This window comes from Mus caroli, chromosome 6, assembly GCF_900094665.2.
Source record: "Mus caroli chromosome 6, CAROLI_EIJ_v1.1, whole genome shotgun sequence".
Taxonomy (NCBI): Eukaryota; Metazoa; Chordata; class Mammalia; order Rodentia; family Muridae; genus Mus; species Mus caroli.
In genome coordinates, this window is record NC_034575.1 from 134,956,740 (window position 1) to 134,977,925 (window position 21,186).

Sequence of the window (21,186 nt, forward strand, 5' to 3'; positions counted from 1 at the left end):
GAGTGAGGCGGGGGGCAAGCAGCCCCTTTTATAGTGAGTTAGGCACACTGGTTGTTGCCAGGTAACTGTGGGGCGGGGCCTAGACTAAATGCTAACAGTGTGTGTGTGTGTGTGTGTGTGTGTGTGTGTGTGTGTGTGTGTGTGTGTGTGTGTGTGTTTCTGAGCCTCATTCAGGGCTGGATGTTCAGTGTTGCATGGTACAAACATACCACAGTTTGTTTACTTGTCAGAACACTGGATAGGTTCCAGTCTGGGGCAAGTATGAATAACGCCACCAGAACATTTGGGCATAAGTTTCTGGGTGAACTAAATTTTTACTTCCCTAGAGAAATTGCCTAGGAATGCAATTGCTAGGTCATATAAGAAATTCATATTTAACTTTAGAAAACTTATAAAACATCCACCAGCTGTTTGACAATACCAAACCCAGTGACTGGAATATTTTCTATTCTACTTGCAATATACAGGCAGTCCAGTTTTTCCACATCCTTGCCAGCATTTACTGTCTCCATTTTTTTTAAGAGATTCTCATTGGTCATATCTTACAGTTCTTCAACATATCCATTAGTGAACATCCTATGTGTCTGTCATGTATGAATCATCTTCTGTGAGGTGTCTGGGCTTCTTTGTCCCCTTCATGGAAGTGACACCAGTGGTATACATGTCCTGCTTAGGGCAGAATATTCAATTGTCCCTTGTTTTCAGAGCTGTGGGGAGACAGGAGTCCCCATGTTCACTGCATTCATTCCCTGTATTCCTCTCATTAAGGCTGAGATTAGCGATTGCCTAACACACTCAGGTGTCTAGAGGCAGTGTGATGCCTTTTCTATTCTGTAGAACAGCAGCAAATTCCCCTAGGGCCTATGACCACTCCAGTCACGAGCTTTTTAAATCCGGCTTACAGTACCAAACATGAATTCCTTTCTGTGGACTGGGCCCGGAATTCAACTAGAAAGCTGTTACTCATTTCCATATCAGTTGGGCCACTATTAAATCGGTGGGAAAGCCATGCTGCCTGTCGGGTGTTCTGGGTTATGAGAGAGAATTGACTGTGGTGGTGGCTGAGGTGGTGGGTGTGGTGGTGGGTGTTCAGCCTCTCAAGGGCTGAATGCCAACCCCATTTTGCAGAGCCTCTTTACTGTACAAAAGGCATCTTTAAGCAAGTCAGTTTCTGAATATCAAAACCTCTTATCTGATCTAGGGGTTGTCTTGAAAGAATTATCGTTGCCTTAAGCAATAGTCAGCCACAGGAGACTTCCTGTTTGGCCATGCTTGTCCCTAAGTTATGTAAAGCCTGAGAGAATCCCTAAAAAAAGAACAACCCCATAAAATCTATGATGATAATTACTAACAAAAGGCTTCTTCAAAGCCTAGGTGCAATCACTTAAAATTCAAGCCAGATACAGCTACGACTCTGCTGCACCTTGTCTCTTGGTTTGCTATTGGAAGCTATGGGGCTCACAGCTGGGTAAGACCACAGTGCCCTTCTCCTGCCCCAAACCCCAGCAGCCTGCATATCACCTTCAGTTATGAAAAGCAAGTACCAGGGAGTAACTTGCCAGCTCAGTTCTAGTTTGATTCTTTTAAATCTGACAATCAGGGCACAGGATGTCTTCAGCTTTAGGGTCTTACCATACAGTTCTGGTGGGTGACCAAGAGAAATGGCGAGAGCCACTCTTGTTTTGGGCTCCTTGAGGCCTCCTGATAAGCAATGCATAAGGATGTGTATGGCTTTTTCCACACAGCCTTGCTTTTTTGTTATCTGCCCCCGAAGTGCTTTCTTCATCAATGAGTAGACCACATCAGTTTTCTTCTTTGCTCTGTTAATAGGATGAATTACATGGATTGATTTCAATCAATCCCCTTGTTCATCGTATTGTGTTTTATAAAAAGATAGAGAAGGCCAGGGATATGTTTAGTGGAGGCGAGGTAAGGTGCTGGGGATGGGGATGCCTCAGCGGGCCCATGCTGAGGCATCCCTTCCCCTTGAGGGACCAGCCTCATGATGGTATAGTATAGAATAGAGTTTATTCAGGGCATGGGGAGGGGAGTTGAAAGAAAGGCAGAGGGGTGGGTTGGAGTAGAGGAGTAGAGGCTAGTCATGAGCCTGGGGGGGGGGAGAATGGGGAGAGAGGGGGAGCAGGAGCAAGAGCAAGAGGAGAGAGCAAGAGAGCAAGAAAGTGAGGAGGGGGCAAGCAGCCCCTTTCATAGTGAGTCAGGCACACCTGGCTGTTGCCAGGTAACTGTGAGGTGGAGCCTAGACTCAATGCCAACACATCCGTGTACTATTCTTTACATGTATTAGATGTGTTAAGCATTTTTTGTCTATAAACCCATTAAAGGCACTGGTTTGTACATTTCAGAGTTTTTTGTCATCTATTCTGATTTTGATGCTTTGGGAAATCAGGCCTCGTGGAAGGACTTCTGATGTACTCTCTACCCTCTCTTTTCTAGAAGAGGATATTACATTTAAAGCAACAAGTTTCCTGTTTTCAAGGTGCAAATTTCTATTCTCGTTAATCAAAATGTGGAACACTATATAACGAGGGACCCAGGCTGTAGGCTTCACTTTTGTGTTTAGAATGCTCCCGTTGGGCTCGATGTGCATTGGTAAAAGTGAGGAACCCTGTCTAGGGGGCTCCAAACAGAAGGAAACACGGATTGAACCCTTGTTTTCATGGATATTTTCAGAAACACCAAAGAGAGCTTAGGGATTAACCCTGAAGTTAAGCATCTTACAGTGCAGCTAATCTTTTAATTACTTGCTACCTGCCCTGTAATGACTTCCCCACACTGAACCAACAATCCTTCTTCTGTCAGAAAGGATCAAAAGTTATAAAGATTATAAATGTATGGCACATAGAGTTTTAAACTCTATGCTTACTACATTGACTTTTAAAGGAACAAAATTATAATTCTTTCTTTGTGGTGTACTTTTCTTGGTATGTACATCAGTTATATATCAGGTACCAGGTTCTGTATCTCTCATAATATCCCTTTTGTTTTCCCTCTGCAGTACTGACTACCTTGTTCAACCTCTGGTTTATTTTCTAGGGCTGTAGTTCTGACGTGCTAGAATGTTACCAATGAAACCAGAGAGTATAGATATTTTAATGACTGTGAATCATATACATTGTAACTATCAATAGTCTCCCTAACCACCCCACCCCCCACCCCAGACACACACGTCTCCTTGTCTTCCTTTTTTTGTGTTTTGGTTAATGATATCCCTGTCAGTTTTACTTCTTGATACAAAATCATAGAGGGTTGCCCATCTACAACCCTCTTAGAGGAATTCTATACTGATTGGTCACCTTGCTCAGAGTCCTGGCCTCAGTACCTGGTTGATAGATCACATATAACATCACCTAAAGACTTCTAAAATGACACTAGCCAATGGCCAATGATGTGACGCATAGAATAATTCCATCCAACAGAGATAGCCCTTATGGCTGCCAGTGGGCCAGCTTGAAGTAGAAACTTCGGGGTTCTTTGGAAAGTTGGTTGGATGGTGTTTTGCTGGGTCAAACATGTGAAAGAACGTTTTGTTAAAGTGGACACAGGTGAAAGACTAAGGCAGATTTGTGAAGAAATGTTCAGCTGAAGCAGACACAGGGGAGAGGATATTCTGCTAAATCTATCTCTGTCTGTGAAAGGACACATGACAAAGGATTTTTTTTGATAACAACATGCACATATTTATCCACTTTATATTTCGTAGTTGAGGTACATTTGTCAGGACACCATAGAGAAAAACACACCAAAAATTTCTGGTGGTGTGCTGCAGTTTGTTGTCGCTTCCAAGGACACGTGGTGATGGGATGCACGAGCTGAGGCAAGACAGGTGATGGCCATGTGATGTTTGGAGGGTTCAAATAGGTCTCCACAGAATGATGGAGAGAGCTTGGCTTGCTGGTACAGCTAGCTGTGCAAAGCTTGTGGATCTCCAATCTTCTGAAAATCTTCACTTCCCTGAGAGAGGCACAGCTGAAAGCTTCTGATGTTTCTGTTGGTCCCTCCTCCTGACTCAAGCTGAGACTGAGGCCTGTCTGTCTCTGCTAGGTCGTATCAGTGTTGTTGCTAACCCGACTCTACCAAACTGGACTGCTGGTGTATCCACGAAGTGTTTGCGAGTGGATCAAGCTGCCGCTGCTAACCAGTGAACTGAACTGCCAATTTACAGACAACACAGATGGGAGTTGCTCCAAAGAACCTTTCTAAGCAGGTCCATTTTTCCCATATCCTTTCTTTTCCACGACCTCTGGTTGGTGGTTGACTATAAGGGAGGTTAAAGCATTTAAGAACCATCGTTAAGAATAAGATTTTAAAACATAAAGTTACCCCAGCCTTCTCCAACAAGCTGAGACTCGGGAGACACAGACTCATAAGGAAACAGAAGGAGCAGCGCTTTGCATAGAACACAATGGGTGCATTCCTTACATACTCGAGAGGAGAGCAAAGGGCTCCTTAGACAATCTCAGTGTCCCAGCAATGGCTTTTCTCTCCACCCAGCCCTGCTGAGGGAGGCCGAGCTCCTTTCTTCCCACAATTCCCTTTGATCATGCTCCCTTGTTGTTGCTCCTTTCTTTCCCAGTGTTACCAAATCCCTTCTGTTCTTATTTCTTTTTTATTTTGATTAGTGACTTCAGTTATTCTTTTAGACTACTGGTAAGGTCTGGGAAACGGATGCTTGTCCAGCCAGCCATTTTGATCTGTTACTGATGTTACTGATGTTACTAGGAAACTTTCTCAGGCCTGAGTTGATTGGATACTTTGTTATGTTCTGTGCTTTGGTGTTCTTGGAAACCAATCACACTAGAAGTCAGTTAGAACTGCTTTGCACAGTTAGCCACAATAAGCTTGGACCAGAACCAACCACCCAGCAGCACTTTCTGCACCTGTGTACGACAAGCTGTCCCTGGGATAGACCCTAACATAAAAGAGACACCTATACCAATATAAGAAGCCATTTGGAATAAGACTTCCATTCTGAGTCGGGGGTGGGGGGGGTGGGCTAAAAAAGTTTTAATTTCCCAAGACCTCCCTAGGAATTAACATCCTACTTGGAAGAAAGAGACATTTACATGTGTAGCTGATATCCTGATTGATAAGTTAAGACATGAATGTTAGGTAAGGCAAGTCCCCCACTACAGTGGAATATCCCAATCAATAAGAATAGGATAACTGTACAACAAAGATATGTTCCTAAGGAAGTCTCCTATCCCTAAGTCTTAGTTGGTGTAGTAACTTGGCACACATGTTTGTGGATTTCTGTAGAATTCTGGCTAAGGGTTCAGCCCCTGACTCTGCACTGTGTCTCTGGTCCATTAGTCTTGGGTGTGTGCGTTCAGTAAATCAGCCCTGTTTGACCGAGATCATTGTCTGAGTGTTTTGTGTGATGATTCTCAGACCCCAACATACACAGTTTGGGTTACCCACATGCTTAATTGTTCTTTGCCTTGGTGTCTTTATATCCTGTAAGTTCAGTAGGATACACTCATTCCATATAGACTTTAAGGTTGTTAGTCTTCTCGGTAAAAACTTGAAGTCTCTGACCTTCCTGGTTTCCAATGAGAACCCCACTGTTATCTGAGGTGTTTGCTCCCTAATGGGCAGGTGTTTTGCTTCTTCTAGGTTTTGGTTTTGAAGACAGCCTCCCGACACTTCTGGGATCTGGTTATGATCTACCTTGGCATAGGTTTCTTTGAGTTTAATCTGTTGGGGTTTGCAAGGCTCTTGAATCCAGTGTGTATGTCTTTTACCCAGTCTGTGAAATTGTCGCCCAGGCCTTCACTCCCTTTTCTGTCCCGTTCTTTGTTCTCTTTCCTTCACAGATGCTGACGGTGTTGTGTTCTTTGTTCTCACAACTCTATGAGTTTGTGTTAAGCGATCTTGATGAATTCCCTGGCTTTCTTCACGTGGACTCATTTCTATAGCCCCATTTTAACCTCCTTGGTCCTGTGTTCTGTGGCTCAGCTTACACATTAAATACATTTTATTTTATTTTATTTTATTTTATTTTATTTTATTTTATTTTTTAAGTCTAAAATGTGCATCATATTTTAAATTTTCTTTCTATAGACTCTTTATTATTATTATTGCTTACTGGAGGTAAAAGAAATAAAATCAAAATTTCACTTAAGTGTTACTGACACTATTTAGGTGAAGGAAAAGGAGGGCCCATGAGGATGGGCTAGATAGGAAGGAGCTAAGCCAAGACAGAGAGTGGGTCCTCCTCTCCATCTTCCTGAAGTCTCATTGCCACGATGTTTGATGGCAATAGAGATTATATCTACATATTTTCTGTCATGCTGGACTGCACTCATCCTGCCCATTTGTCTAGAGAGATGGGCTTTCAGGGAGATATGTTCACTGCTTTTGGAGTGTTTTGTTTGCTGCACATTTCCAAACACAGGGCAGGATCCACAAAGCAAAAAGAAAATACAGGAACTTTAAAGCCATATTCCTGGGGTCCCAAGACTTGCCACTGGTCTGCTAGCTCTCCAACAATTTTTTATTTATTTATTTATTAATGTATTTATGTTTTATTAATGTATTCATGTTTTATCAATGTATTTTTATATTTTTATATTTATAAACACAGACACACTAGAAGAGGGCATCAGATCCCATTACAGATGGTTGTGAGCCACCATGTGGTTGCTGGGAATTGAACTCAGGACCTCTGGAAGAGCAGTCAAGTGCTCTTAACTGCCGAGCCATCTCTCTAGCCTCTGTTTTTATTTTTTAATTAAAACATTATTTGATGTTTATCAAGGAAAAAGTTCACACACCAAAATTAAACCAGACCCAAAGTCCACACATTTCAATGGGCTTCTATGTGGTTAGAATAGCCATTCTGCGCTAGAACAGCCATTCTGCATTACAACAGCCATTCAGAAGCTCTGGAACTTCCTACTGGATTTTACACTTTCACTATTAAATACACGTACCCACCACTGAAAAGTGAAAAGTCCACCACAGAGTTAAAGCTAGAAGAAAGTGTCAGCTGTGTACTCTCTCCTATGGCCATGGGCTGTCCTAAGAGTGCTGGATGGACGATCCTGCCACTGGCAACCATTTCTTTTACAGATGAGAAGATGGTGACTCTGAAAGGGGACAGTCTTCACCCAGAGCAACAAGTGCTGCATCTGAGCCTGGGACAGCACTTCTCAAGTGTTACCATGCTAACAGGTCAGTGTAGGCCTTGACATTATGCAAGTGGATGCAGTAAATCGGCAGCAGGCACTGAAGCTCACCCTGTTGTGTTTTATAAAAAGATAAGGAGAGAAGGAACATGTTTGGTGGAGGTGTAATCAGGTGTGGAGGAAGCGGGTGCCTCTGCGGTCCCATGCTGAGGCATCCCTTCCCCCTGAGGGACCAGTCACACGATGGTATAGTATAGAATAGAGTTTATTCAGGGCATGGGAAGGGGAGTTGAGAGGGTAGTAGAGACAGAGAAAGGCAGAGAGAGAGAGAAGTAGAGGAGTAGAGGCCAGCCATGAGCACATGGAGAGAGAGGCAGGAAAGGAATGGAGAGAGAGGGAGTAAGGGGCAAGAGGACAGAACGAGAGCAAGAGAGTGGGGAGGGGGCAAGCAGCCTCTTTTATAGTGAGTCAGGCACACCGGCTGTTGCCAGGTAACTGTGGGGCAGAGCCTAGACAAAATGCCAATATACTCTATCAGGAGTCTGGGACGTACTGTACAAGCATGCATGCATGCGTGTATGTGTGTGAGTTTTGTTAGCACATGTGTGTTTGTGTGAGCATGCACGCCTATGGACATAGGACCCAGAGTACTTGTTCTATCACTCTCTGCTTTATTTCCTTGAGTCAGAGTCTCTCACTGAGCCTGGAGTTGACTAGTGGCCATCAAACCCATGTGTGCATCCTGTCTGCCCCCAGCAGTACTGTGGATACAGACCCACACTCGACCACGCCCAGTTTTTCCTGGCTTTGGATATTTGCACTCAAGCCCTCATGCTCGGACAGCGAGTACTTTTATCGCTTGCTCAACTCTCCAGGGTGCTGCTCTTTGAGCAACAGCATTCTGGAACACCTACCTACTCGCCTTACAGCTCTCCATGCCGCCACCTTTGTGAATTCATTTCAGGAAGTGGAAAAAAAAATGAAGTAATCATCTAAGCCTGATGTTCCTGGAGATGCGAATGGACCTGCAGCCTCTGAGGAGAGAGGAGGAACCCAGCCCAGGATTGAACCCTCTGCTTGTTCTACATAAAAATTGTAGTGTTCAGAATGGCTCTAATGCTGGCAAAGAGCATGGGAGAGCATACAAAGGACTCTTAAGCTGCTTAGCAACTCTTGTAATCTGCTCGGCGCTGTGGGTTAAGAATCTTTCCTTGCCTTGGGAGGACAAATGGCTTTCTATCTTTGTCACCGTGAGGTGTGCAGTTCTCTAGCAAGTAGAAATCCGAGGAAGGCGCACTTTAGTTCTAAGGCAGAGTGTAGAAATGGACAGGGAATATACATTTCCTTCCTTATCTGCATGGCTAGGAGATAGTCAAGAGAGCATTGAATATTCAGGGTTTACAAGTGTCCAACTTGCTCCAGATTCCAATACCAACCTTATAAGCAATTTTGAATGTGTCCCTGACTTTCTGTATGATAACATTATCAAAATGGTTGAGTGTCCTGTGAGCTAAGGTCTACATAAGATTTATGTAAGGCAGCACACAAATTAATACTAGTAGCTGGATGCCAGGTGAGGACTGAGCCAAGAGCTGTAGTAATTAGACGACAGCCTACAAATCATGAAAATGTATGATCTAGTGATTGGTTTTCAATCACCTGTTCTAAGGTCCTGGAAATCTCTTGGCCTCACTCCCTATCAAATGTCACCGAGCTTCAATGAATAACCTTTATGCTTCATGTCTATGAGGAAGTATACACAATGCCATTTAACCAGAGATATTCTCTACTCTTCCATTTTACCGTTTCTGTGATCAGAATCTTTATAGTGGTAGAGGACATGAGAGTTGGCTTGCTCTAGATATGTACAGTCTTATAAGAATTATGCCTCGTGTGTGTGTGTGTGTGTGTGTGTGTGTGTGTGTGTGTGTGAGTGAAACAAAAATAATATTGAATCAAAACCTGAACATCTGCCTGGGCTATCAACATTTTATGCATCTGTGAATTTAATGTGTCTTCACTGCAAGAAGATGCCCCTGTCATTTGGTAAAAGCATCCTTATCAGACAACTCCTAAGTCTGTCTCAGTCACACCCCCACCTCCCCCCACCTCCCTCCACCTTCCTTGCATCTGGTTTGGTGCCCTAAGCCTATGACGCTGGGCTTAAGTGGCAGGAGGGATATATATCAGGATGAGAAGATCTTTGTGTCAGCGACTAGACAACTTACGGGAACACATTCGGCTCTGGGGGATTTTAACTCGTGGTAAGTCTGAACACAATATGAACTAACTAAATGTGTTGGAGGGTTGATTGGCTGTAAAAACAATAGCAACAACAGAACATACAAGAAGAGAACACTCTGATCTTGTGGGTCCGACCTGAGTTTAGGGGTTGAACTCGGGACAGAACACACTCAAACCTTTTCATAATGTCATGTGACAAACTGGTGCGTGGAATGCGGTTATTGCCAGTTCACTGCAAACCTTGATTACTGAAGTTGTTCACAAGGTACCGAGAAGGACCCTCCCTGTTTGTGGCTTCCTGGCAAACAGTTTTCTGGAAAAGGATGGATCTGAGGCATTACGCAACCACAGCACAAATAGTTCTTTACTCCTGGCATGGCCTTGAGGCTGATGGGACAGTGTGAGCGTGGGGAGAAAGCAAGCATCGGGGTGACCGCAGGGCAGCGTGGGTGACGTTGCCTTCTCCCTCTGAGGTCAAAATGTTTGTTTGCTCTATTCTGAAACAAGGTACATGATGGATTGTCTTTTAGTGGCTTCATTTTGGCTCTTGTTTGGATCTTTAACTTGAATCTCTCTGTCTCAGAGAAACCATGGGTAACATCTATGGGCCTTACCTATCAGGGGAAGAAATGGTAGTGCCCTGTCTGGTTCTCTTTTTCAGTTCACTAACCATGCATCTGTTTATCTTTCTATTTATCTTTGCTGAGGAGGAGGCGATCTGGAGTTTTGGGGTGATGAAGGAGCATCAGAGAACCTGTGTCAATCCCTCCCCAATGGTTTTGGTTTTTTTGGTGCATTTCTCATGAAAGGTTGAGCTGTGTAATTCTGCATAGCTGAGCATCATTGCATTGGGTACCCAACACCCTGTGCCTTGACACAGCCCTTCTTTCTGCAGAAGAGCGTTTCGTAATCTCTGAAGCAGGAAGGATGAATATTGCATTAAAAAAAATAGGTTCTCATACAGGGATGGATTCCTTGACACTCAGAGGGACCTAAGTGTGAACTAAAGTCAAGTCTGATATTCAGTGTGGGCACATTAGACTTCAGGACTGAAATGACACACACATATTCCAGAAGTCACAGCCTTTGGTGATGTCTACAACCAATAGGACTCTCTTCCAAGGAAAGAAAGAGTCATATTTGTCCTGATTTCCCCAAGGCTTTGCAGAGACCCAGAGGGTAAATCTGTTCCAGAAACTCCGTAAGGATCAATTGGGTTTCTCAGCTACTCTAAATTGCAGCATCCCCATCAAGCTCAGAGAGCAGAGGTCTTTCACGGAGCAAACACCAAGGGTCCACCTACCGTGGAAGTCTGTGAGGAGTCCTCATTTTTTAGGTTCTCTCTCTCTCTCTCTCTCTCTCTCTCTCTCTCTGTGTGTGTGTGTGTGTGTGTGTGTGTGTGTGTGTGTTTGTGTGTGTGTGTGTGTGTATGCAAGTGTTTGTGGAGGCTGGAGGCCACGGATACTTGAGGCCAGGGGCACTGGATATTCCTGCAGCTGCTGATACAGGCAGCTGTGAGCCACCTGATGTAGATTCTGGTCCTCTGGAAGAGCAGTCCATGCTCTTCAGCATTTACCCATCTTTCCAGCCCTGAGTCCTATTTACATAACACATTAAACCTAAGACTAGACTTGAGTACTACTGTCCAAGTATAGAGGTGGAAGGTGCACCTTCAAAACTACATAAACATGCAAAGGGAGTTTGTGCCAAAGGAGGAAGGATGCTGAGGAGGCGCAAATCTTAAGATTTTTAATTCCTGGGACATGCTGTGAGAAGTCTAAGTGACTCAGTGAAAGCCTCTTGAAGCAGAATTTAGAGACCAAATAAATTAATAGTTGGGGAATTTGAAGGAGCCACCGATGAGGGCCGATGACAGTTTCCACTACAGTGCAGAATAAGGACCCCTCAGCACTTGGCTGGGAAAGAGGGGACTCCAGAGGGGACACATGTTGCAGACCTATGTCTGTTCACATGGTTTCTTGTTCTCATGAGGGTCTAGTATACACTGTCTAGTTTTGAACACTTTGGATCTGACACAATACTTACATCAGGATTCTTTAATTTCCTTTGATTCATTTGTAAGGAATGGGGCCTAGAAAGGAGTGTGACGTTTGTCGGGGACAGTCAGTTTTGTGGAGTAGGAATTTAAAGCTACATGTGTAGTTGACCCTAAAGAATTCACTTTCTCCTGCTATTCCCTCTAGACGGGAGTTTGACCAATGAAAGTTAACCTAGTCCTTTATATTTTGAACTGTTTCCATGAAAAAAGTTTCCAGATAAAATATAAAATTCCCAGGTAATTTTGACTGTCTAAAAAAATAAAAATTTAGATATATTTTCACTAATTTTTTTTACTTATTTATTTATTTATTTATTTATTTGGTAATCTTAATTCTAGTAGGTTCTACAGACTTGGAGAGGGACGATTCATGATTTATTACTATTTTGAAAGAATTGGAGACTTTGATCTGAATTTGATCTGAGAGCGATTCTCCAGCCCCCCACCCCCACACCTACCTCCACCCCTACCCTCACCCCGTGGCTTTGGCACTGGTCGCACACGCTGAGAGCGATTCTGCCCTTGGCTGCTCACCACTGCCTCCTGTTTTCCCAGCCACACTTTGGGAGAGTCACAAATCTTGCTTGTTGACAGGGGCAGAGAAGGCCCACTGCACAGGAATTAGACTCAGTCATTAGAGGAGCTAGCAATGCTCCCCCCTAAAGCCACCGAGGGCATTGTGAGGTGTAGGCAGCTACTGTTCCCTCCGCGGTCTGATGGAATACTCACGAGGTCAGATCTCATTACTCACAGTCCAGGATGGCCCCTGAATCCCCACACTATCCAACCACTCAACCAACAACCCTTACAGCAAACTCATTTAAATGTCAAGTACGACTGCAGGTAGTGAGATTGTAGAAATGTCTCCTTCACTCTGAAAAGGGGACACACAAGGGACATCCCAGTAGGATAAAGGCAGAAAGGAAGGAGAGCAAGAGCAGCCTAGCTCCTCCCCGGCACTGCTCTCAGAATGGAAGGCAAGAGTGTTACCTGAGAGAGAGAGAGAGAGAGAGAGAGAGAGAGAGAGAGAGAGAGAGAGAGAGAGAGAAGAAAGAGCAAGCACCTTGAGAGTCCAAAGAAAAGACCACGAGGTGGAAACCCTGTATATGACATCAGAGGACATCAGAGTGCTATGGGGACGTGTGGAGTAAAAATCTGAGTTAAAGCCAGACAGGGCCAGGACCAGGCTAAGAGCATCAGCAGTATTCGTGGAAGGTTAATCTTAAGCAGAGTGGCTCCTGGGCACTGCGTCATGAAACAAGTTGCTTTGAAGGAAAGGGTTAAAGCTATTTGTGAATTCTCTGGAGCTTTTCAGACACGTCCTTCCCAAGGTCAACTTTCTTGAATGTCGAGAAAGAAAAGGAACAGCTATGAGAAAAAATTTAGGTCGAAACAGCAGTTAAATTTTTATTTTTTATTTTACTTTATGTTCATGGGTGTTTTGCCTGCACGTGTGTCTGTGTGTGCGTGCCTGCTGCCATTGGTGGACAGAAGAAGAGGTTAGAATCCCTGGAACTGGGAGTTACAGATGGCTGTGAGCCTCCATGAGGATGCTGGGAGCTGAACCCTGGTTCTCTGCAAGGGCAGAAAGTGTTCTTACCTAACCTCTGGGCGCTTCTCTAGCCTTGAAGTTTTAATTTTTATGTTTAGCGTTGTCGGTGTTTTTTCCTATGGTTTATGTTTCTAGAGCGAGGTAGAAGTCTGCAGCCAAATTAGTCTGGGTATGCAGTGTTAGATAGGTCCATAGTTCGCACAGAGACTTTGTTGAAGACATCTGAGGGAAACTTGGCTGAGGACTCTCCATGTGGACAGGGAGCCCTAGAATAAAGGCATTGGCTAGCCAATCCCAGCATCCAATCCTCTACTTCTGCAACTTTGTTTCAGGCCACATTGAATGTATCCATTATTGCCCACAGTCTAGAAATGCTTGTGTCCAGATGGCCATGTTACCACCCTCAGACCTGATTGAAGTCTCTGAGTTAACTGAGGATTTAGCAAAGAATGGGAAGGAAGAAGAATACATTGTGGAAAATATCTTTTGGAGGTGGGCTAGTCTGCAGCTGAATGAAGAATATGTTTCAAATATGTTCAAATATAATCACAGCTTTCAGATAATGTCCTTATTTTTCCTGGGATTCCCTTCAGAGGAAATATAATATTATAATTAAATATTGGATTTTTTGGGGGGTGCATATACCTAGATTTTTTTGAGACAAGGAATCATGTATTTGAAACTGACCTCAAACTAACTATATTGCCAAGGATGACCTTGAAATTTCAGATTCTCTGCATCTATCAGCTCAGTGTGTGGATTACAGGTATGCACAATCAGGCCTGATTTTTCAGTGCTGGGAATTGAACTCAGGTCTTTGTATGTGCTGGGCAAACACTGTACCAACTGAGCTATTGTCCAACCCTCATATCTAATTGTTTTATTATCAAAATCTTTTAGTTGACAAAATCTCTTAGTTAATTGTTTTCACTGCACTCTGTTGTATATTATCATTGATTTGTAGCATATTTTCTAACAATAACTTTTCTGGCTTGCGTGTGTCAACACAAAATGCCAAGCTCCTGAGTTAGAGTGCTCCAAATATCTGATAACTGTCTTTTTGCCTCAAGGGTCTTCATTTCCTTCCATCTCCTGCAAGCCTGAAAGCAAAGCACGGGCCATTCAAGGACCGAAATGAGTGACAGCTCTTCCCTGAGTCCTCCAGCACCAAGCCAGGGCCCTACTACCCCACGCAAAGGGCCCCCCAAGTTCAAGCAGAGGCAGACTCGACAGTTCAAGAGCAAGCCTCCCAAGAAAGGGGTGAAAGGGTAAGTGGGAGATGGAAAGGGAGGGCTGTCGTTTTCTGAGCGCAACCACGCAGACTCAGCCGTCAGCCACACCCTCCATCTTCCTCTCCAGCTCATCCTGTCGGTATTCCTGATATCCCTTGCTTTGTAAGTCCTGGGGAGAATGGCCAGTTTTTAAAGGAAAATAGAGCTTTTCACAATGACCTTTAACTTGACCTCCCAGATTTTTCTTGCCCTGTCTTTTGAAAAATAAATGTTAAAAGCTTATTATAATTATGTGTGTGTGGTGTGTCTGTGTGGAGGTATATGCATTTGAGTGCAGGTGTCAGAAGCAGCCAGCAAAGGGTGCTTTGAATCCCCTGGAACTGAAATTATAGGCTATAGCGAGCTGCCCAACTCGAATAATGGCAACAGAAGCACTGATCCCGTACAGCCGCCCATTCTCTGTTCTTTTATGTAGACATAACCTGTGCTTTAACCTGGAATTCTGAATCCTTAGTCATTTCCGGAAAGCAGTGGTGTGTGGTTTTGTTGTTGTTGTTGTTTGTTTGTTTTATTTTTGATTTTTTTTGTTTGTTTATCTTCATGTCTTATTTCTTAGTTCTCCATTTTACTCTCTCGTTCTTTGGAAAAATTGTATTTTCAACACATACCCCACATGCTAACTTCTCTTTTACTGCAGCTTAAATTACATCATCACTTTCGTGTTTCTCTAATGATGCATTCAGCCATCATAGCTTGTGCTAGTTTATATTACACTGACTGATCTATGTCTTTTCATTGGGGCTAAGATCACTCAGAGGAAATTTGGTTTTTCCTTAATGCTCTGTGTCTAATGTGATGCTGGGAATGCAGTAGATTAATTAGTTAATGACTGTCTTACTGCTTAGCCACATCTATAAGTGGACATCTATAAGAGTGGAGATTGAGGGCTTGAAGGACGGTTCTGTGGGTAAAGGCACTTACTAAGCCATGCACGTGTTCAAAGTTGAAACCCTAGAGCCCACCCACAGAAAGGTGGAAACAGACCTGACGCCGCAAAATGGTTGTTTGACTTCCACATATACAGGCATACACACAGATGTAGACATACACACACAGATGCAGACACACAGACACACATGCAGACACAAATACATAGACACAAGCAGACACTAAGACACACACACAGACACATATACATACCCACACAGACACAGGCAAACACACAGATGCAAACACACCCACAGAGATGAAAGCAAAAACACACAGACACACAGACACACATGCAGACACACACAGACACAAGCAGACACACATCCACACACAGACACAAGCAGACACACAGATGTAGACACACAGATGCAGACACACAGACATAGACACACAGATGCAAACACACAGAGATAGACACAACACAGTACAAATTTTTATATGAAACTTGGGGGCAGTAGGTAGGGTGCTTGCCTGCCTGCCTGGCCTGAAGACAGCCCTCTCTGTTCAGCTCCCAGCCCTGCATAAACTGGGTTTGGGACACATGCCTGTAACCCCAGAACAATGGTGATCAGGACAATCACTAATTCAGGCTTGAGGGCATCCTCCTGTCTCATGCTGTCTCTAGGGGAGAGAGCACTGCTATTCCTATTATACTCCTATTGAGAACACACTGAACCCCCAACAGAGTAACATTTTGGCTCTAGTTTAATGTGGACAAAATTTCTCAAATAAAACACGTAGGACTTCTTCTCCTTTATGAAGACAGCTTCCCAGGAGGATTTCTCGGGCCCCTCGCCTCTGGTCTCAGTTGATATTTCATCTGTTCTACTCATCTGTTTTTTGCACAGGTTTGGAGATGACATCCCAGGCATGGAGGGGCTAGGAACAGGTGAGCTACAACACCTTTAACCGAGCAAGTGGCCTCTGACATTCCCATCTTCAAGGGACAGTTTAAAGTTACAGCACCCACAGCATATGATCTTTTGAAGACAGAAAGACAGATGGCGATTTAATTTAACATTTTAAGTCTGTGGGTACCTAGGTGCAAAGTTGATAAAAGAAATGAGCGTAAGCCTGAGGTAATGACTTCTGTTTGTTTATTAAACAACCTTGAGTGCATGCTGCAGCCAGCTGTAGGCTTGGGCAGTGTGAGATGCTTAGAGTTGATCCACACCAACTTCATTTTTTCAGAAGAGGAGTCTGAGGCAGACTGAATGCCAGAGCTTTAGGAACTGGGAAAAAAGACAAGGTCTAGAAAGCCCTTCCACTCTGCCCAGAGACCTACTACTTACTCACCAACTTCCTCTTCTTCACGTCCTGTGGCACCAGAAACAGGGGTACACACCCAGTAACAGGGGTGCACATAGCATCAGGAACATGCTACACACAGCACCAGGAGCAGGGGTGCACAGAGCACCAGGAACAGGGGGTGCATATAATACCAGGAGCAGGGGTGCACAGAGCACCAGGAACAGGGGGTGCACACAGCACCATGAACAGGGGGTGCACATAGCACCAGGAACAGGGGTGCATATATTGAGTGTATCTGATACAATCTTTTTAGTTGGCTGGACTATTTCCCTTCACTAGATAAGACAGTGGCTTAAAAATATTAACAGCCTTGATGGGTGGTGGTGGTGCACACCTTTAATCCCAGCACTTGGGAGACAGAGGCAGGCAGATTTCTGAGTTAGAGGCCAGCCTGGTCTATAAAGTGAGTTCCAGGACAGCCAGGGCTACACAGAAAAAAAACCTATCTCTAAATAAATAAATAAATAAATATTAACAGCCTTTTTTTTTTAAAGAAGTTTTAGATTTCAAGAAGAATTTAACAGAAGGCCCACAGAACTCCTGTCACCATCGCTCCTGCCTTTACACAGTTCTCTGTAATTAACGCAATGCATGAGTCTGGCACATCCGTCAAGTGTGATGAGCTGCTACCTGTCAATCATTCTTGCTGTCTTAACAAAAGCCCATAGCACATATAGTTTGAGGCTCATTGGTGCCATATGGTTCTAAGGGTTTTAGTGCTCATGTAAGGTCGTGCAACTGTCATCATTGTGTCATATAGATTGTTCTCATCATCCTAAACATTCCCTCATCTCTACCTGGTAACGCCTCCTTCCGCAGCTGCACCTTCCTGAGCACCACTGGACTTTTTACTGGGTCTTATGTTCACATTTTCTGAAATGTAATTGAGTTAGAATAATACAGCGCTAAGCTTCCCTGTCCTAGCTCTTTCCATTTAGCAATATTTATCTAAGTGTCTTCTTAGGGTTCAATTGTACATTTCTTTTATTTCTTTTCCTTTCATGTGCATGCTTGTTTACCTACATTTATGTACGTGTGTGTCTGGTGCCATTGGAAGCCAAAGGAGGTACTCAGATAATCTGGAACTGGAATTACAGATGGGTGTGAGCTACTCTACAGGTGCTGGGAACTGAACCCAGGCTCTCTGAAAGAGCAGCCAGTGTTCTTAACCACAGAAATATCTCTCCAGCCACAGTAGCTCATTTAGTTCTATTTTAAGGGGATTCTGTTGAAGGACATCTTGATTTCTTTCAAGTATTAGCATTCAGGAATAAAATTGCTGTGTGCATGTGTGTGTGTGTGTACATGCATGTGTGCGTGTGTGTGCAGGCATGTGTGTGTGTGCATGCATGTGTGTGTATGTGCATGCATGTGTGTGTGCATGCATGTGTGTGTATGTGTGTGCATGCATGTGTGCGTGTGTGTGTGCATGCATGTGTGCGTGTGTGTGTGTGTGCGTGCATGTGTGTGTGTGCATGCATGTGTGTGTGTGTATGCATGGGTGTTGTGTGTGCGTGTGTGTATGCATGTGTGTTGTGTGTGCATGTGTGTGTGCGTGTGTGTGTGTGCATGCGTGTGTGTGTGTGTGTGTTTCTTATGTGTTTATTTACATCCTCCATGGCTGTGGGGTTCTTGCCCATGCCTTCCTAGCAATGGAGCGTGCAGGAGTGTAACTGTTCCGAGGGTGTCTTTGTCTTCTTACAGGAGCAGGTCCTCCCGCTGGTGTGTGGTTGGCTGAGGTTTTCTTCTGTCTCTTGCAGATATCACGGTCATCTGTCCCTGGGAAGCGTTCAGCCACCTGGAGCTGCATGAGCTTGCTCAGTTCGGGATCATATGAGGAGCCCAGAGGCTCGGCTGCTCTCAAGAGCAACTGCTGCTCTTGAGAGTGTCATTGCTTTTACCTAATTGGTCTGTCTGAGTCTTGAAATCCAGTATTTAGAAGGACCATATATGGCCCTGACCCGTGAGTTATGGTACCTGTTCTTTCCTGGAGGGTAGCTCAGTTTCATTGTTGAATAAAAAGGCAGATTTTGGGGGGTTTCCCCAACTTTACACCTTTTTCTATCTGCTGTTTTGAAGTCGTCCACACTTCTCCATAATCTGTTTAAATGTAGGCTGGACACTCCCTATGTTAGTAGTAGAATTATAGGATAGCATTAATATATTTGAAAGATTCTAATAGAATTTTTATAGATCCGCTTGGTCTACCTAGAGAGTTCCAGACTAGCTAGATGTGAGACCATCCCTCAACAAAAAACAAAACAAAATTACAGTGTAATACATCCGGGGAAATCTGAACAAACATCTTTGAATCAACTGGGCCCCCAGTGACACACAGGAAACAATTCCACTCAAGTTGAATTCACTTAATTGGTGACTTTAATTATGATTACTTCTAAGACTCTGAGTAAGGGGCTACTTCCAGGCAGGAGTAACTTACAGGCAGTTATACCACTGAAGTAGGTGCCACCTTCTCCCCTTGAGAAATCTCCATGAAGGGATGTTTTAAGGCCCAGTCTTTTAATGACAGCTGACAGCATAGCCATCCTGATTTTAAGATGGCGGTAGTCATGTCATGTTCGGGGAAGAGTATTCTGTAATGGTTTACATCGCTGTCCTCCCTTCTTGTTTTTGTTTTTGTTTTTTTGAGACAGGGTTTCTCTGTGTACCCCTGGCTGTCCTGGAACTCACTCTGTAGACCAAGCTAGCCTCAAACTAAGAAATTCGCCTACCTCTGCCTCTCAAGTGCTGAGATTAAAGGCATGAGCCACCATGCCTGGCCAGTCCTCCCTTCTTTTTTTTTTTTTTTTTTTTTTTNTCTTTTCTTTCCTTTTAAGTTGTTTGTTTTTTGTTTTTTGTTTTGGCTTTTTTTGTTTGTTTGTTTGGTTGGTTTGGTTTTTCAAGACAGGGTTTCTCTGTGTAGCTCTGGCTGTCCAGGAACTCACTCTGTAGACCAGGCTGGCCTCGAACTCAGAAATCCAACCTGCCTCTGCCTCCCAAGTGCTAGGATTAAAGGCGTGCACCACCACTGCCCAGCCTCCCTTCTTATCTATAGAGGAATTTTGGTTTTTCGAGACAGGGTTTCTCTGTGTAGCCCTGGCTGTCCTGGAACTCACTCTGTAGACCAGGCTGGCCTCGAACTCAGAAATCCAACCTGCCTCTGCCTCCCAAGTGCTGGGATTAAAGGCGTGCACCACCACTGCCCAGCCTCCCTTCTTATCTATAGAGGAATTTTGATTTTTATAGTGGAGCTGTGTTAAACACTGTATGCAAATGTCTAAAGGAGCCATGGCCACACAGGAAGTAAGTAGTAAGGCTTACAAAAGAGCCAGCCTAGTGTTAAGAGTCAAGAAATAATTCTACTTTGCAATTGGGAAAATCCTTTACCTAGGAGTTTTACTAAATCCGAGTAGGTTACCTCAGAGGTTGCCTGCTGCTCTCACTCAGTCTTAAAGACTGAAGAGTTAAACTCAGAACCCTGAAGATGTGAGCTTAGGGCTCTGGTTCCACAAAATTCCCTTTGATTCATTCATTAAAATTCCTCTGCCCAATTACTCTGAGACTCACAGCTATCAGAATACCTATTGGTTGACTTTCTGCAATCTACAACAAACCACTTTTAAACCACCAGTGAGAAAACTCCCGAGGCTATGAAGTTCAGACTGACACAAAAGCCCTCTAAGTAAAGTGCCGGTTTACTTCACCCCAGAAGTTGTGTTAAAAGCCATGTGCACATAGCTGTCTTTCCACAACTGTTTTTTAAAGGCAGTTGTGTAATGCAAGTGAGCGCCACCTGTGGTTTTAGGCTTTGTTGCTGAGAACGTGAATTTCTTCATTTCAGTTTTGTAATGTGTGGTAAAAGAATGGAGGAAATTAACTGAAGAGAAGGAAAAGAGGAGGATGGGTAGGGAAGGCTCGCATCTCTCTCTTGAGGCTATCAGTGAATTGCATGAAACTCAACCCCTAGACCCTCCAATTTGCCTGAATTCCATAATTTGAGGTTCACAGTGGTGGTAAAATAAATGGCTTTGTGGCCTTCAGCACTTCAGCATGAAAAGGGGAGACTCAGGAGAGGGACTCAGCTCTCATGAGCCTGTCCCCTGCCGCCAGTGCTATGACAATTACTTTGTAATGGCTGAATAATCTTCTAGCCATAAAGCTAGAAACAGACGATAATGCAAAATATAAACTTGAAAGTGGAAGTGTTTGATGAAGGAGACAGCAGGGGAATGTGGGCTTGCACTGCAGCAGGAAACTCCCCCCTGGCCTCCCTGTCTTCCCTCCAGACACCATGAGTCAGTTGTGGCACCTGACAGCCACCACCCCTTAGTCCTGCTGTGCGGTTGGTCTTTGGAGTAGGGAGGTCTAGTTCTTCAGCTGCACAAGGCCCTGGTTCACACTTAATTCACTTTATAGATGGGATTTTCCCCCCCTAAAGATGAAACAATGTCAACAAAACAGACTGAAGAAAAGGGTCTGTATTAGCTACCTCTCTTATAGCCAGGACAAAATACCGGGAAACAACTTGAAGGGACTACACATATCTTGGCCAACATTTTTAGAGGATTCAGTCCATTGTGTGAGACAGCTCACATCATCGTGGCAGTTGGGAAGCAGGGAGAGAGGTGGGATACAGGGATATATAGGCCC

General features: G+C 44.0%; 1 protein-coding gene across 1 annotated transcript; it reads left to right on the forward strand.

The window, feature by feature from the left end:
• The first annotated feature begins 9,347 nt into the window (after window positions 1–9,347).
• Window positions 9,348–18,588, forward strand: Pde6h (phosphodiesterase 6H). Its single transcript, XM_021165740.1, has 4 exons — window positions 9,348–9,412; window positions 14,103–14,271; window positions 16,074–16,114; window positions 18,297–18,588. Exons 2-4 carry the CDS (start codon window positions 14,138–14,140, stop codon window positions 18,371–18,373), a joined length of 252 nt encoding a protein of 83 aa, XP_021021399.1. The 5' UTR covers window positions 9,348–9,412; window positions 14,103–14,137; the 3' UTR covers window positions 18,374–18,588.
• Window positions 18,589–21,186: the final 2,598 nt, after the last annotated feature.

Excerpts from the sequence above, each read along its gene's own strand:
- Pde6h (XM_021165740.1), top strand. The coding sequence starts at position 14,138 with ATGAGTGACAGCTCTTCCCTGAGTCCTCCAGCACCAAGCCAGGGCCCT. Across the intron at positions 14,272-16,073 it reads CCCAAGAAAGGGGTGAAAGG|GTTTGGAGATGACATCCCAG; the intron begins GTAAGTGGGAGA and ends TTTTTTGCACAG. Across the intron at positions 16,115-18,296 it reads CATGGAGGGGCTAGGAACAG|ATATCACGGTCATCTGTCCC; the intron begins GTGAGCTACAAC and ends TGTCTCTTGCAG.